This window comes from Filicampus tigris, chromosome 2 (assembly GCF_054856515.1).
Source record: "Filicampus tigris isolate MCC_2025a chromosome 2, RoL_Ftig_1.0, whole genome shotgun sequence".
NCBI classification, from domain to species: Eukaryota; Metazoa; Chordata; class Actinopteri; order Syngnathiformes; family Syngnathidae; genus Filicampus; species Filicampus tigris.
In genome coordinates, this window is record NC_141218.1 from 35,329,325 (window position 1) to 35,344,061 (window position 14,737).

Consider the following 14,737-nt stretch of genomic DNA (forward strand, 5'->3'; position numbering starts at 1 on the left):
TTCATATCATTCAAAAATGTGCGTCTTATTCAACTCAGGTTTAAATAGTTGAAAATTGTTTCACGGACAAAAAAGAGCAAAAAAAATCACGCCATGAAGGTTTAAGTGATTTTGGATTCGATCCGATACCAAGTCTGGACCAAATATCGCGATACTTATCTGATATTGATACCGGAAGTGACTTTTAATTTTTTTATACAAAGCTGCAAACAAAGCTACGTGTACTGACGCTGCGCTCACATCAGTGCGAGGGTACACATCATCAGTTGAACCAAACTACTCTAAACTATTTTGTTATCAGTTCCATGTCATCTTGTCAACTGCATGGACTCCATGCAGTGCCTATGAGTCGTGGGCCTTCACCTGATTGTTCTTCATCCAATCAAATGCGTTTACAAAGTTCTGGTGGGTGGTACCAGAGCCAGCAGTGTGTTTCTGCCAAGGCAGAAAGCTCTTTGTCCTTGGCAACACATAGCAGAAATGCTGATTGGATGGCAATACAACCTTCTAAATTATGGATTCATAAATATATTATACAGTATATATGAATTAATTTCAGATATCAATACTTTAGCTTGAGGATCCATACTTAAAATTGAGCTCTCTGGATCGGAATATTAATATTTTGGTATCGATCTGCCCATCCCTAGTTCAAGGCAGTCAGCTCAACCGTCCCTGCCGATGAGGGGTCCCTTATCTATTTCCAGGAGTTGGCAACCCTAGGAACAACTAGCTTCAGACCGTTAAAACAAAAGGCGTTAGCACAACAACATTAGCTCCTTACTGTCCGTCCAGCCTGCGCCGATCTTCATGTCGCGGGGGTGCCTCCCAAGCATTCGAGTGCGTTGTCCCGACAGTGCACAGCTTCGGCGTGAGAGTGAGCTAAAGGCCCTGATACACCAAAACGACGTTCACCAACAGTGACAGACACTTACCCCCTGTGGCGTCCGGCCGGCTGTCGGCACATCACGCTGGCAAAACACACCGCAACGACAGACAGCGACGCTGACCATTAAAGTACCTTCTGCGCATGCATAAGATGTAATACCCTTCCATACCATTGGCGGCGGTAGTCACCATTTCTCATGGTTAGAAAACTCCAACTGGAAAGATGTTGGCCGGGGGCTGATTATAACAACGTAAACAATGCATTCGGCTCTATTCTTCGCTCACGATGAACTCCCGTGTGAAGTAAACCATCACGTTCTTGACACGGTATTGTGAAATACTTACATTGTCAACCCTCGCTCTTGTACTTGTAAGAAGATTACGGCAGCGGATGCTTGCTCACTGTTTTTCCGCCTTTGTCACTTCACGTTGGTGCTTTGCGCGCTGATTTGCTAGCTAACAGCCAATCAGAGTGACCAAATGTCACGACTGGCGACGCCGATTCAACATACGTAAACGCCCCCAAGACGCTTACAGACGGGTTAAGACACTACGACGGTGGCCACTACACCAATCAGACGGCGCTTAAAGACGCAACGACGCTTAACGACCTCCAACGTCGGTTTGGTGTATCAGGGCCTTAAGACCTCATCGAACACCGGGGCTGTCTTGAACGTGCGCATCATCGCGGAGCGGCATGTGCTTTCAGCCGAGTGTGGCTTGGAACGCACCAGTTTGGCTGTTATGTTCCAAATTGGACGGCGTGTTGTAGGTCGAAAAACTGGGGCAATTCCTCATCCAAATAAATGTGCACGTCTACTCATTCCCACTTCAGTCTCTGTAAATATCCTGACTGGTGTTTAATGCCTCGCTCGTCCTAACCGTGATCAGCAAAGATTTTTTTTCAGCAAAGAAGCAGTGTGCGCTCGTCCCAGCATAACTCTATGTAGCTCTGCTCACTTCCACATTTCCTCATTCTCATATAAATCAGCCACGGAGAGGTTAATCCTTTTGATATGTTGAAGTGGGCATTAGTAGGGATGCCCACATAAATGTTGGTGCCAATTGATCACTGTTTTTGAACGTTATAAGCAATGAAAGTACAATGATTTCCAAAGGAGAGTTTGTAATTAGTCCCTCCAGTGACTCCGACTGAACAAGGATAGAACAGTAGGGGGCGCGGCCATTTTCCTCATTAACAAGAGGCGTTATTCATGGAGTCACTTATTTCCTAATTTCTCCCAAATTTATTGATAAAATAGAAAATGACAACTATTTTCATTTTCCTGATCAAAAAATATATCAAATGAACTTGTTGGTGAAAACATGGCCATCCCGGCCCAACCATCCCTTTAAGTGGGATGAAAATAACAAATAAATCTTCTAGTGGCATCACAGAAAACACACATAAAAGAAAAAACAAAAACACGAGTGCAGTTAATCATTTTTTTAAATGCTCGAAAGCAGAAGTCCTTCAACATTTACTACTTCCATGCACAATTACTGTTCAACCACTGTTTGAAGTTTTTGCTTGGCTTTTAATTGACCTCATAATTTTACCAGAATATTGCGATTGAATGCCGATTGTACCACTTTAAGGACATTTAACTTAGAAGGTTCTTATGTGTTAAAACAATAAAAGAAGGACTTGTTGCTTAAGTGTAGGCAACCATGTGCGAGACTGCTTCATGTAGCCTGTTCGGAGAGTGTGAAAATGTTAATTCCCCTGGCATCTAAAGAAGCATGTCTTTAAATGACTAGCATACTTGTCCATATCCATCACATTAGTTTGGGTTTGACCATTTTTTTTCCCATGGATTGTGAATGCAGCATCAGACAGAGGTGACTCACATTCGTGGCCTGTGGTCAAATACAACTCACTGATTGGATCAAATTGAGGGTGTGTTTACGGCGAGGGTGGGTTTCAACTGACTTCAGTTGAGCAGGAGATTCCAGTTTGTGGTTGAAGTTCTAGTGGAAACATGCAAACCCTCCCGAGATGTGTGCCATGGTGCGCTACACCCTCCTATGTGAGTTACCCAAATCCAACAGACTTTAAATATTGCTGCATTGCAATTTCCACTATGTGCCTGTTAAGAGTTTTGCGGTGCATTGACTGGAATTTCTTTTTTATTTTGGAGAATTAAGTGACATCTATCTATTAAGAAACGCCACCATGTGATTACCTTAAAACATTTAAAAAATTGTCAGGGTGAATGAATACCAGAATTCCTTTTTCCAGATTGCTCTAAATAATAAATACATCAATTTTCTATCCATCTTAATCTCATTTGGATCGATGATGGAGCCTAATCCAAGAGGCAGGGCACACTTTAGACTGTGAGGTGGATGTGCTAACCAATTGTCCACTCGTGAAAATTGAAACGCTGAGGTTTTGAATCTGACAAACCCAAATCCTCAACAATTCATTCAACAGCCTGACCTCTATTTAAATGACAGATATGACCATTATCTGTGGATACTTATTTGTGTTATGAGAAAGAAATAATCAATTTCCAAATACGAGATAGTTCCATTGAATTTTATAGCCAGATTTTTCAGAGAACGGAAAGCTCTCCAAGATGTTTTTGGGATGCCTTAGTGGGGCTAGTATGGGACCTTTTACCCAGACCAGATGAAATCAAAGGATGCCAAGCAGAGGATAAGGTTTATTTTTCCAAGTGTCAAAACAAAAGCACTCTACCTAACCTATGTGCAAATACAAATCAACAGCATTACAATTCCAATATACCAATGAAAAAAGTATTATTCTGATAGAATACAAGTTGTCAAATAACTATGTAAACATCTCTATAATAAACGTAACATAATTTAATCATATTTTTTTTCAATTTATAGTAAAACAAAATATCACCAATTGAGGATTAGCAGCGTTGAGTTTGGAATAATTGGGACCAACTGGCAAAACAGTATTGTCATAAACCAAAACATTTTATAGCAAACGTGACCAGGGTTGGACCATGTTAAGGCAAGGCATATGTTGTTGTTGTTGTTTTTTTTGTTTTTTGTTTGTTTTGGTGAGCATGCTTTTACATTCTTCAACAGTGTAAATCCATGTTGCTGTATCATAGTAATCTCACATCATTTACATCACTGGTTTGGATGATTGATTTTTTACTGAGTTGGATTTGACTTTTGTGAGAGCCCTCCTTATTTTAAGCAGGTGGAGTAGGCTGTTGCAAGTGCAAGTGTTTAAGTAGGCTTTCCATTTCATGCTTGTTTGGAAGTAGTAGTAGTAGTTTACCCAGAGATTTAATTTTGTCATTTTTTTGGGTGCACATGTTCTTTCGATGCTTTTGTTTTCTTATTATTTGGGGGAATGCAAAATAAACTGAGTGCCAGGGAAGAGAACTACTGTACTGTATTCCAAAGCGCCGAATACTCATTTTGCTGTATTGAGGCAGTTGGCCACCAATTTGTATCTGTGGGGCCCCCTGGAGGATTGTAACCAAAGTGCATTTTTCCGACCATTTACTTTTGTTGCCAATTTGTTTCAAGCAGCCTCCGCTCGCACTTGGACGAGACAGACACATTCAGACTTACACCATGCAACACCTACAACACCTACGACTCCTTTTGCAGTCGGTGCACTGACAATTATGTCATCCTCAAAAAAAAAAAAAACTCGATTTACCGCCAACTTCAAAACCCTGTTTACATTGACTGTCATTGTATGCTGAAAATTCTATTGGCACATCAGAGAGTTGTTTGTGCTCTATTTTAAAATATCTCAGCCGCCCTCCTCGCTGTATTAGATACAGGCTGACTTAACACCTGAAATTATTTATAGAACTTATTTTGAAATTAGCATCCATCATTCACTACCTGATGACTTGATAGGCAATATACTTAAAGAGTCAAACCAGAGCAGGTTCATGTGCCGAACTGTGTAATTATTTGTCCAGCTTGTTGCATTCAAGACCAGACGCATGAGCATGTTCTGTGTTGCGTTTCTAGCAAATGAATGAAAGTTGTAAATGTTGCTGTGGGCTCACTGGTGTTCCCAACGCTGCTTAATCATCCAAGAGCCACCGTTGCCAGTTCAGACTCGAACATTTCTTTTATAGCTCCACAGTTTTGTGTTAAAATGGGGGAAGTTTCTGTGGCCGCGCCCCCTCGAAACCACGCACTATGATGTCGGCCTCTCTGATTGGCTGAGAGGAGCCGAGCGACAACACCTGCTTAACTCCTTCATCCAAATTGACACCCGCGACTCTGAGAGATATAGGCAGCATCCACGGCGACGCATGCATTCACTTCCACACCGAGCCGCAGCCGCGCGGTTCCCAGATCGGAGGTAAACCATCACACGCCATCCCGGCACGCGTAGCTTTCCTCGTATACTGGTGGATCTTTGCCGGGGAAGGGGCAGAGACGCGATGTTTCTTAAAGTGACCGTTGCGCTGCTGGTTCTGTCTGTGCTGGAGCAAGTGGTGTGCTCGGATAATATCGACATTTACGACAGCCCGCCGGAGAAGCCTGCCATCCCCAAGGGACGCCTCTCCCTGCAAAATACAGGTTAGCAATACAGTACAAGTGTCTTATTATATGCGTAGGGCCAGTGGGACACGTGCGCGTGTACGTGTGTATGCGCGCGCGTGTGAATGGCGGAATGTAGGTGTCGAGTCCAGCCGTTGGAACGTTTGTTCACTGCTTTAAACTGGAATCCGTTGTCTAGGCGTATTACATACAATATCGTGCTGTTTTAATGATCGTGGACAGGAATCTCACATGTTGGTAAACTATTAATAGTTTGGTCTAACGCAAATGTTTCCCAAGGATTATACTTTTTTTTTAAATCCTCACTGCACACTAACAAACAAAAGTGACATCACCTTCTGCCTTCTAGTGGAAGATCATTTCATTTTCTGCCTATCAATTTAAGTGACTGGCATAGATGGGTAAACAAAGCATGACTTGTGCATTATTTGTGGCAAATAATTTTCAGTGGTTTTTTTTTTTTTTTTTACCGTGGCACACCTGATGATTTCTCACAGCCTTGTGGTTGGGAACCACTAAATGTTGGTAACTGGTACCTTGTACGATGGTACTTTTTGTGGGTCAAAGGTGGTGTGACTTCCTCATTACTCATTGCTATTCTTATGCTCTTGCACCTGTGCATATTATGACTTTAGAATGCAGACCCAGTCACTCAAGCTTACTGGTTATTAGACCTGGTCAATAAGACTAACACCACAGCAGGTTTAAGAGTGGAGCCTCCCCCTGCGCCCCCCTCCCTTACTTCCTCCCTTCCTCCCACTCCTGCAACAGCAGCGTGTAACTCAATGCACACTGCGGCCAAGCTCGTACGATCCAAGCACATTCCCCTGATGCCAAAACAAGCACTGCCGTCAGCGGCTCACTTTTCCTGCGCACTTAAGTTCATCTAAAGCCTACAAACCAGGGGGCTTGTATGGCGATTTTGCACGCAAAGCAAAGCTTCACGCTATCTTGCCCTGAATGGCGCTTTACCTGTCCAACAGGTGTGATGCAGAACCCAAAACCGTAAGTGAATGACTTCCAGCAGTATTTCTGTGATTCATGACTGTAGCGAGACAGAAGAGTAATGACCAGTAGCCAATTTTCCCAAAGTTTGCTCCTGTTTACAGTTGTACATGTTCTCGCGCAGCACACGTTGCTATTCAGGGAATATAAATGATTGCACAGTGGAGTCCACGTGAAGAAATGAAGCCTGCGTCTGCATTGCACCATACCAATGCTCGATTCAAGCCATTGCAGATGGACCGTGGTGCAATAATTTCAACCACGTGGGGAAATTAGAATTTACCCCCTCTTGTGTCCTGCTTGCATTTTTGTCGCTCAGGTTAACCAGTTTACACCAATTTGTGTAAATGTTTGTATGTGATGTGTCCAGCAGCTTCACCTTCAACTCACTGCTGCTGCCACGTCCTGCAACTTGTTCTTTTTATTCCAGCTGAGATCCAGCACTGTTTGGTGAGCGCAGGCGATGTCGGCTGCGGCGTGTTTGAGTGCTTTGAGAATAACTCCTGCGAGATTCGAGGGCTACAGGAGATCTGCATGACGTTCCTGCATAACGCTGGCAAATTTGACTCTCAGGTATTACCGGGTTGTTTGCAAGAATTGCATAACCGGAGGGCAACATTCCTTAACACTGACTCGCTGCCCCAAACTCATCTGCAAATGGATTTGTTTATTTCTTTTTGTGCACGCCAAAAAAGGGGGTCGTTTTTGTCAAATGTGGCATCACCTCTACTAACTGCTTAAGTTGTTGCACCTGCAGTTATTTCCAAGAGTCTCAAGATCAACTAAAGTCAATTATCCCTTGTATGTTCGGGTCTGTGGGACCCATTTTCAGTTTTTATAAAAATAAAAATGACACAAGGCACATCTGAAACCTTTTCGTCATGGTGATAACACAGTTATGGGATTTTCTTTTTCTCTTTTTAAAAACGAGTGGCACATTAATTCATACTGTATATGTGATCTAACAAAGGTAAAGGGCAAATATTAACAATGTTTGCTGTTCAAATGACTTGCAATTGGGATGTAGTAGCCATCTGTTGAGTATTGGGTACAGAAAATTATTTGATTGTGTGAAAATTCAAAAATCTAGCCTAGCAGGTCCACCAGACCCATCAACACTGGCTGAGTAACACAAATACGAACACCCCACGTGGGTTAAAGCCAGTTTATTCAGAGCTTTTTGTAATATTGTCATACGTGCATGGTGGGCTGGATCTAATGCTCTTTGTCATTTCGCAAACATTTTTTGCTTGGCACAGTGAGCCTCATTATCTCCTTATGTGACATAATTTTGCATTTTAGCTAACTTTATATATTTACAGTTCGTCCATGTGATTCTCTTTTCCCTGCTTCTTCCCCAAATGGCTTTCTTCACCATTCTGAGCACCACCTATTGCTCTGGCATTTGTTTACCAACCTGTGATCGAATGTTTGTGTGGACAGAGAATTGCAGTGTCAGCACTACATTGGGGCTGTCATGCTTTGTTTGGCATCCATTGCAATTGAAATGCAAACGGCTTTGTCGCGCCATTAATTGCATACCTGTGTGTTTTGTTTTGTCTTTTTTGCAGGGCAAATCCTTCATCAAGGATGCTCTGAAATGTATGGCCCACGGGCTTCGACATAAGTTCAGCTGTATCAGTAGGAAGTGCGTTTCCATTAAGGAGATGGTCTTCCAGCTCCAGAGAGAGTGTTATGTCAAACACAATCTGTGCTCAGCCGCTAAGGAGAACGTGGCCGTCATGGTAGAGATGATCCATTTCCAAGATCTCTTCCCTAAAGGGTAAGCGAATGGACAGTGTGTTTTTAAATAAAGCCTGGCCTTTCTAGGTTATCTTTTTGCCATTCTTCCTTGTTTAGTCAAAGTATTTGACCTTTATTTGTCCAAACATCATGTAATTTATGAGTGTGTGTCTGCCTAGTCCTTATGTGGAGCTGGTGAATATTCTGCTGGGTTGCGGAGAAGAAGTGAAGGATGCATTGACTCGTAGCGTCCGGCTTCAGTGCGAGCAAAACTGGGGAGCTTTGTGCGACAGCCTCAGTCTCTGCTCCTCCCTGACGCCCTCGCCCTCGGCTGCCGAACAACGCCGCCCCTCGCCGTCTCACCCCCAGCCTGAGCACCCTCGCCACGCACGCCACGGTGACAGGGACAAAGCCGGTAAGATTGGGCTCCACGCCCACCCCCGTGGTCGCAATCAGGGACTGCGCCGCCAGGGTCCGGATGCCGGTGTGGCAGTGGAGCAGGAAGACCCTGAGGCCACTGACATTAGGAGGTGAAAATAAAGGAGATTACAACACTGATAACCCTTAACACCATTTAATAGCACACTTGGACATTTTCACATGAACCCACACATAACCACACACTGAGCAAAGGGAAACAAAACCCTTTTCTGTGTACTCTGTTTCACCTACTCCAGTCATTCCAACAGTCCCACAAGGTAAAATTGCAGGGTAATTGTGGCATAGCATGTATTGTTACGCCTGACTATATAGGCCACTTTTTTTTTTTTTTTTTTTTTTTTTAAGAATAATGATTGTTATCGTGATTATTTCTATTTTTAGGACTGTTTTTGCTCAAATCTAGCATTTCTCTAATCATATTGTAAGATTTGACTCCATTTGTATTATTTATTTTCTTCTTTAAGCAATGTTGAAATATTCAAATGTAAATAGGAAAAAAGTTATCTATATTTATATGAACATGTATAAATATAGTAAAATCTAGAATAGTTATGATGCGTTTGAGGTAGTATACAGTGTTTTCTTCACAATTGCACCTATCTCACCTTGTTCTGTAGATATGTAACATACACAGCCTTGTTTGCAAGTGGAAATTACAGGATATAGATACTTGATAGTGGAATACCATTTTGTACAGGTTTGAAGTCCAGTTCTGGCACATATTGATTGTAGTGCATTATTGCAGCCATGACGCCAGCAGAAAAGTTAGGTTTTAAAATGAACGCAAAATTAATACATTCGATGAATTGATTTCGCATGTCACCCAACATTGCAAATTGCTGGCCGGTTAACAGTGCAGACATGAGGAATAAGCTAAGAATGTTCATTTAGATGGAGAAATCGTCACGTCGTTCATTAAACAGAACAGACATGACACATTTAAAGCTGTTCCTGTGCACTGGCAAATTTTTCAACATTCTCTCCATGCTTGTTTTCTTTGTAGCCTTCAGCACATGGTTTCATCTCACACACAATGAATGGCCTCAGTGTGTTTTATACAAAGAAGTGAGGTGATTGAATGTTTGTTTTTATGATGTTGAGCCACAAATGTCTTTGCTGTTGCACTTTTGTCAGCTTTTGTTGGACTGCTGAAAGTTGAAGAGAAACAAACCATGTGACCCGGCATCCCTCTTAAGTTTCTAAATGCACCGCTTTTACGGGATGCTTAATTTGACCAACAATTGTCTACATCACCGGATCACCAAGTTGTGTATGTGTGCTCATTGATCTGGACTGACTGAGCCATGCCGCTCGTTGCTGTGTCCCCTGCCTTGCATGCGCCCTTGATAGTCCTTTTTTCCTTGAGTCCCTCACCAAGGTCGGCAGCAATGTGGGGCCTGTTATTCCCTCTGTTTGAGCTTCAGGCAATACATCAGGCACCCAGGAAGTGGGTTACATCCACACACGGGGTATGTTATTATAAATGTTATATTTACAGAGGCCACGAGAGCATTCCTCTGGGCCTCAGCCAAAAGCCAGCAACTCCAGGAGGCAAGCCTGTGTAGGAAGAAGCAGAGAGAAAAGTTTTTTTTTTTTTCTTGAGATGTCACCGTCACAGGCTTTTGACCTTTTAAGGCCACCCATGCTTTTGAAGTAGAGAAATGAAGGTTCGAGGCATGTCACGCATCTCTTCAAAGTACAATAGCAGTGTACAATCAACACATTTCAGTTTCATTTTATTTGATAGAATGTTTAACTCTGTAATTTAGAAATTAATACAGTTTCTATTTTTAACGCACCCCCCTCCCCCATTCTTTTACAGAGGTTGGAGACCTAAGGAGATATAAGCTATTTTTATTGAATATGTACTGTATATGTGTAACGTGACATTCTGTTTAATGTAGTGGCTTTTCTTTATATATGTATGGAGAACAATAAACTAACCTGTTCCTTTTATCATCATCATCTCATTATGTATTTTATGTTCTTTACATCAGTGGTACACCCAAAACCTTTCGTCATGTCACGAGTACCCACTCATACGGATAGATGGTTCTCCAAAAGTAAAACGTAACACTGATTATTAGATGAAAATAATTTTATTTAGTCTCCTTAATTTTAACATTCAATTCTCAGGTATTTTCTTCTTAACTTCAATCAAACCAAAAAAGTCACCTTTAAAATAAATGTGTAATATAAATTTTAAATAACTAGCTCACTTGAATAAGTCCCCTTTAAATAGGCATTTAAACTTTTATCAGGATAAAAACACTTCTTCCGAGGGAAACAAGTTTTATTGCGCCATTTTATTGACGGGCTTATGAAATGACTAAGAATATTTATCATCTTGGAAATAAAATATTAAATGCTTCCACGTATCCCCTGCAATGTGCTCATGTACACTAATGACCCTGTTAGGGAAACGCTGTTTTAGGCAAGGGAAGTTTATTTACAGTATATAGCACATTTCATACACAGCGGAATAGATTTTTAAAAGAATTTATACTTGGGGCTGACTTCACTTCCGGTGACAACTTGTTCCATTTTGGTATAGCATAACAGCTAAATGCCGCATCACCAGGTTTGCTTTGAAACCTCGGCCACCAATTGACCTGAGTCTGCAGACCTTGGAGGCCTGCTGGGTGTATATTCAATTGGAATTTCCTCAATGTATTCATGACCCACATCAATGAGTGATTTATAGACCAGTAGCATAATTTTAAAATCAATTCTGAAGATGACTAGGAGCCAGTCACTACGTTAATATGCAGTCAATATTCGGGTTAAGGTCAAAATTCCGATTTCTGAGTCATTCGGAATAACCCGTTTACATGGCTTGAGTGGACAGAGTTGGCCCCAGTATTTAATGTTTTTTGTTTATTTTATTTTATTTATTTATTATTTTCAGATAATTCACATACAGCCCCAGCATTTAAATAACCCGATTGAAACGCTGACACTCGGACGTCGTGACGCAATTTACGTCATCTCCACTTGTTACTTGCTTCCGTCAATAAAACATATTATATTCATGCCATTCTCCGCACGAATGAAGCAAAGAAAATACAGTATTTCTGGCAGGTTGCACGCCAAATGGCTTCCTGTACTACACAGACCAACATTCCTTGCGGTTCAGCATGTATAGAGTGTCCCGTGCATTACAATAGTCGGGTTTTGCTGCCAGTGCGCGCCTACGGCCCCTCTGCGGACCACCACCAAACATTCATTCCCAGCCTTAAACCTGTGTGAGTGACAGTGGAGGCAAGGTGGCTGAAGTGTCTTGCCCATTGCCCAAGGACACAATGACACGTGACTCGGGCAGTGTATCATCGTCGGTTTATCATCATCCATCCTATTACTGTGAGTCAAAGCGTCATGACATGGAAGAGGGTGTAGTGATACAAAATGACCGCTGGGTGGAGACATTTCTCAGATGTTTTTCAGTGGTAAGTTATAGCTTGCCTTAAACTGTAAATTAGGTCCAAAAGGGTTTGGACAATGGCAGAAGTTGTAAATTTTTGCCTTTACACACTCCCACAATGTATTTAAAAGAAAACAGTCAACATGTACTTGAAGCTGGCTTGCAAAAACATTGTATTGTATTTTATCAATTCCAAAGGTTCGATAATATTATTTGCCCAATTGACATAATTGTAACTTTAACCATTATATTAGATACTGAGTATTTTATCTATGCTTTCTAGTCAATAATTACCTAATGTTTGAAGTGTCTGGCCCTGTCTACACGTAGCCGGGGTTTTTGAAAACGCCAGATATAAGACAGCGGTTAGTCCTATCATCCACACGTACCCGGAGTTTTTTCAGTGAAAACGCAAAACTCCGGCTGAAGTGGAGATTTGCGGAAACCTCCAGATATCGCCGGATCCTATCCAAATATCGATATTATCGATACCAAGCAGGTACTTGGATCGCTCAAAGCTCCGCCCGACACCCGACCCCCCCACCGCACCCACCCCCCACTCGCCCAGCGCCTACTGCTACTCTCTGAGTCTCTCAGCCCCTCCCTGGCAGAGAGGGCGACCGGAGTGTGGCCGGAACCTAAAGCAATATCGAGCCAAACAAGAAGCTGAGCGGGGTGTGGACTTTTTTTTTTTTTTTTTACAACAACAGAAAAGGACAGTGCCAAGTGTGATTTGTGTAATAAAGTGCTCCCCTACTGTGGTAACACCACGAATTTACGCAAACATGAAAAACGCTCACCCTACAGAGAGCAACGAGCTGCAGGCGAAGTTGAGGGAGGAGGAGGAGGAGGTGGGAGGTCCATAAAGGGACGGTGGGGCTGGGATGGCCATGTATTCACTTACAAGTTCATTTTATATATTTTTTTGATCAGGAAAATGAAAAGAGTTGCCATTTTCTCTTTTATCCATTCATGAATCAGAGTCTTTTGAGGTGGGCATTTTAGTACTAATGTAATTTTTAGATGCAAACCTATTATATAAGTGCCAATGTTAACTTTAAGCCAGAACATCCCCGCGGACACAGAGACATTATACTCTGGCAGAGGCTTTTCAGCCCAAAAAATCAACAATAGTTGTTGTAGTAGATGTATTTTATTTCTTATAGTGTTAAAGGTTTTTACATTGTATTGTTTACTCTATTTTCACTTTCTGACTTTATTTTCAAATTATTGTGGAATGGAAGGTATTATAGTTGTCAACTTCACATTTTTGTTACATTGCTGCTTTTTTTGGTTTGATTCTGACTTGACTCTTTTGTTCTGAAACTGTTGTAGTAGAAGTATTTTTTTTCCTATTGTTAAGGGTTTTTAAATCGTACTGTTTACACTATTTGAACTACTGACTTCCATCCATCCATTATCAATACCGCTTTTCAGTACAAGGGTCGCGGGGCGTGCTGGAGCCTGTCCCAGCTGTCTTCGGGCAGTAGGCGGGGGACACCCTGAATTGGTTGCCAGCCAATCGCAAGGCACACAGAGACAAACATCCGCACTCACAATCACACCTAGGGGCAATTTAGAGAGTCCAATCAACTTACCATGCATGTTTTTTTGGAATGTGGGAGGAAACCGGAGTACCCGGAGAAAACCCACACAGGCACGGGGACAACATGCAAACTCCACACAGGGAGGCCGGAGCTGGGATCGAACCTACGACCTCTGAACTGTGAGGCGGACGTGCTAACCAGTAGCCCACCGTGCCGCCACTACTGACTTTATTTTCAAAATATTTTGCAATGAGATGTATTTTAGTTGTCATGTTGACATTGTTCTTTTGTATTTTCGTTGCATTGCTGTTTTTTTTGGTTTGACTCTCTTGACTTTTGTTCTGAAACAGTTGTTGTAGTAGAAGAATTTTATTTTTTTATTCTGTTAGTTTCCATTGTAGTTATTTGATAAAACACGGTTGTTAAAAAAACTCCAGCTACGTGTAGACAAGGCCTCAGTCACCAATGCAGACGCCATCCTACTCTGACAGGTTTTCATTGCAGTTAACTTCTGTCTTTGCCTGTTTGCGCTCACTGGTGCCTTCAAGCCTTTCAGCAGTATGTGAAATACATGCAGTCAGGCTACTGACTCGATGAATATTCAGTGTATTTTCCTTCAAAACGTCTTGATTTACTATCAGGTCACTCATTTGCACTTTGAAGCGCAATGTGAACAGAGAAGCAGCAGCAGTCATATCATCAGTAAACACTAGTCAACTAATGAAAACTAACTCAAGATTTTTGAAGGCTGAAAATACACTAACATCAAAGTCCGTGGCCCAATAGCAAACCGATAGAGCATGCTTTTCACTTACTGAACAAGACCACAAAAAGTAAAAGCCTAATAAAGCATCTCCAGGGAGGTAATAAATAAAAAGGAATTTTGGTGGCATCCCTAATCTATGGCATTCAATAAATAAGTCATTATAGAAGTAAAGATGTGAAGTATTTTGGATACCCACATTCAGTATATGGGCAAAATGGGGCTGTTACACATGTAGCATTTTACAACAACACTTGCGAGGGATGACCCCTTACCCGAACAGCATGCTGCTGGCTGGCTCGACTCGTTACACTCACTTGGTTTATATGGCAACCGAGCTCTATCAATATTGAGATGTGCAGAGATGACAGAAAGTGTCCTCTGAACTGAGAAACCTGAGATAACCGG

The 14,737-nt window shown here is 42.0% G+C and overlaps 1 protein-coding gene across 1 annotated transcript; it reads left to right on the top strand.

The window, feature by feature from the left end:
• The first annotated feature begins 5,114 nt into the window (after window positions 1–5,114).
• stc2a (stanniocalcin 2a) lies at window positions 5,115–10,554 on the top strand. The gene is made up of 4 exons (XM_086024471.1): window positions 5,115–5,427; window positions 6,845–6,987; window positions 7,986–8,197; window positions 8,337–10,554. Exons 1-4 carry the CDS (start codon window positions 5,289–5,291, stop codon window positions 8,689–8,691), a joined length of 849 nt encoding a protein of 282 aa, XP_085880597.1. The 5' UTR covers window positions 5,115–5,288; the 3' UTR covers window positions 8,692–10,554.
• The last annotated feature ends 4,183 nt before the right edge of the window (window positions 10,555–14,737 follow it).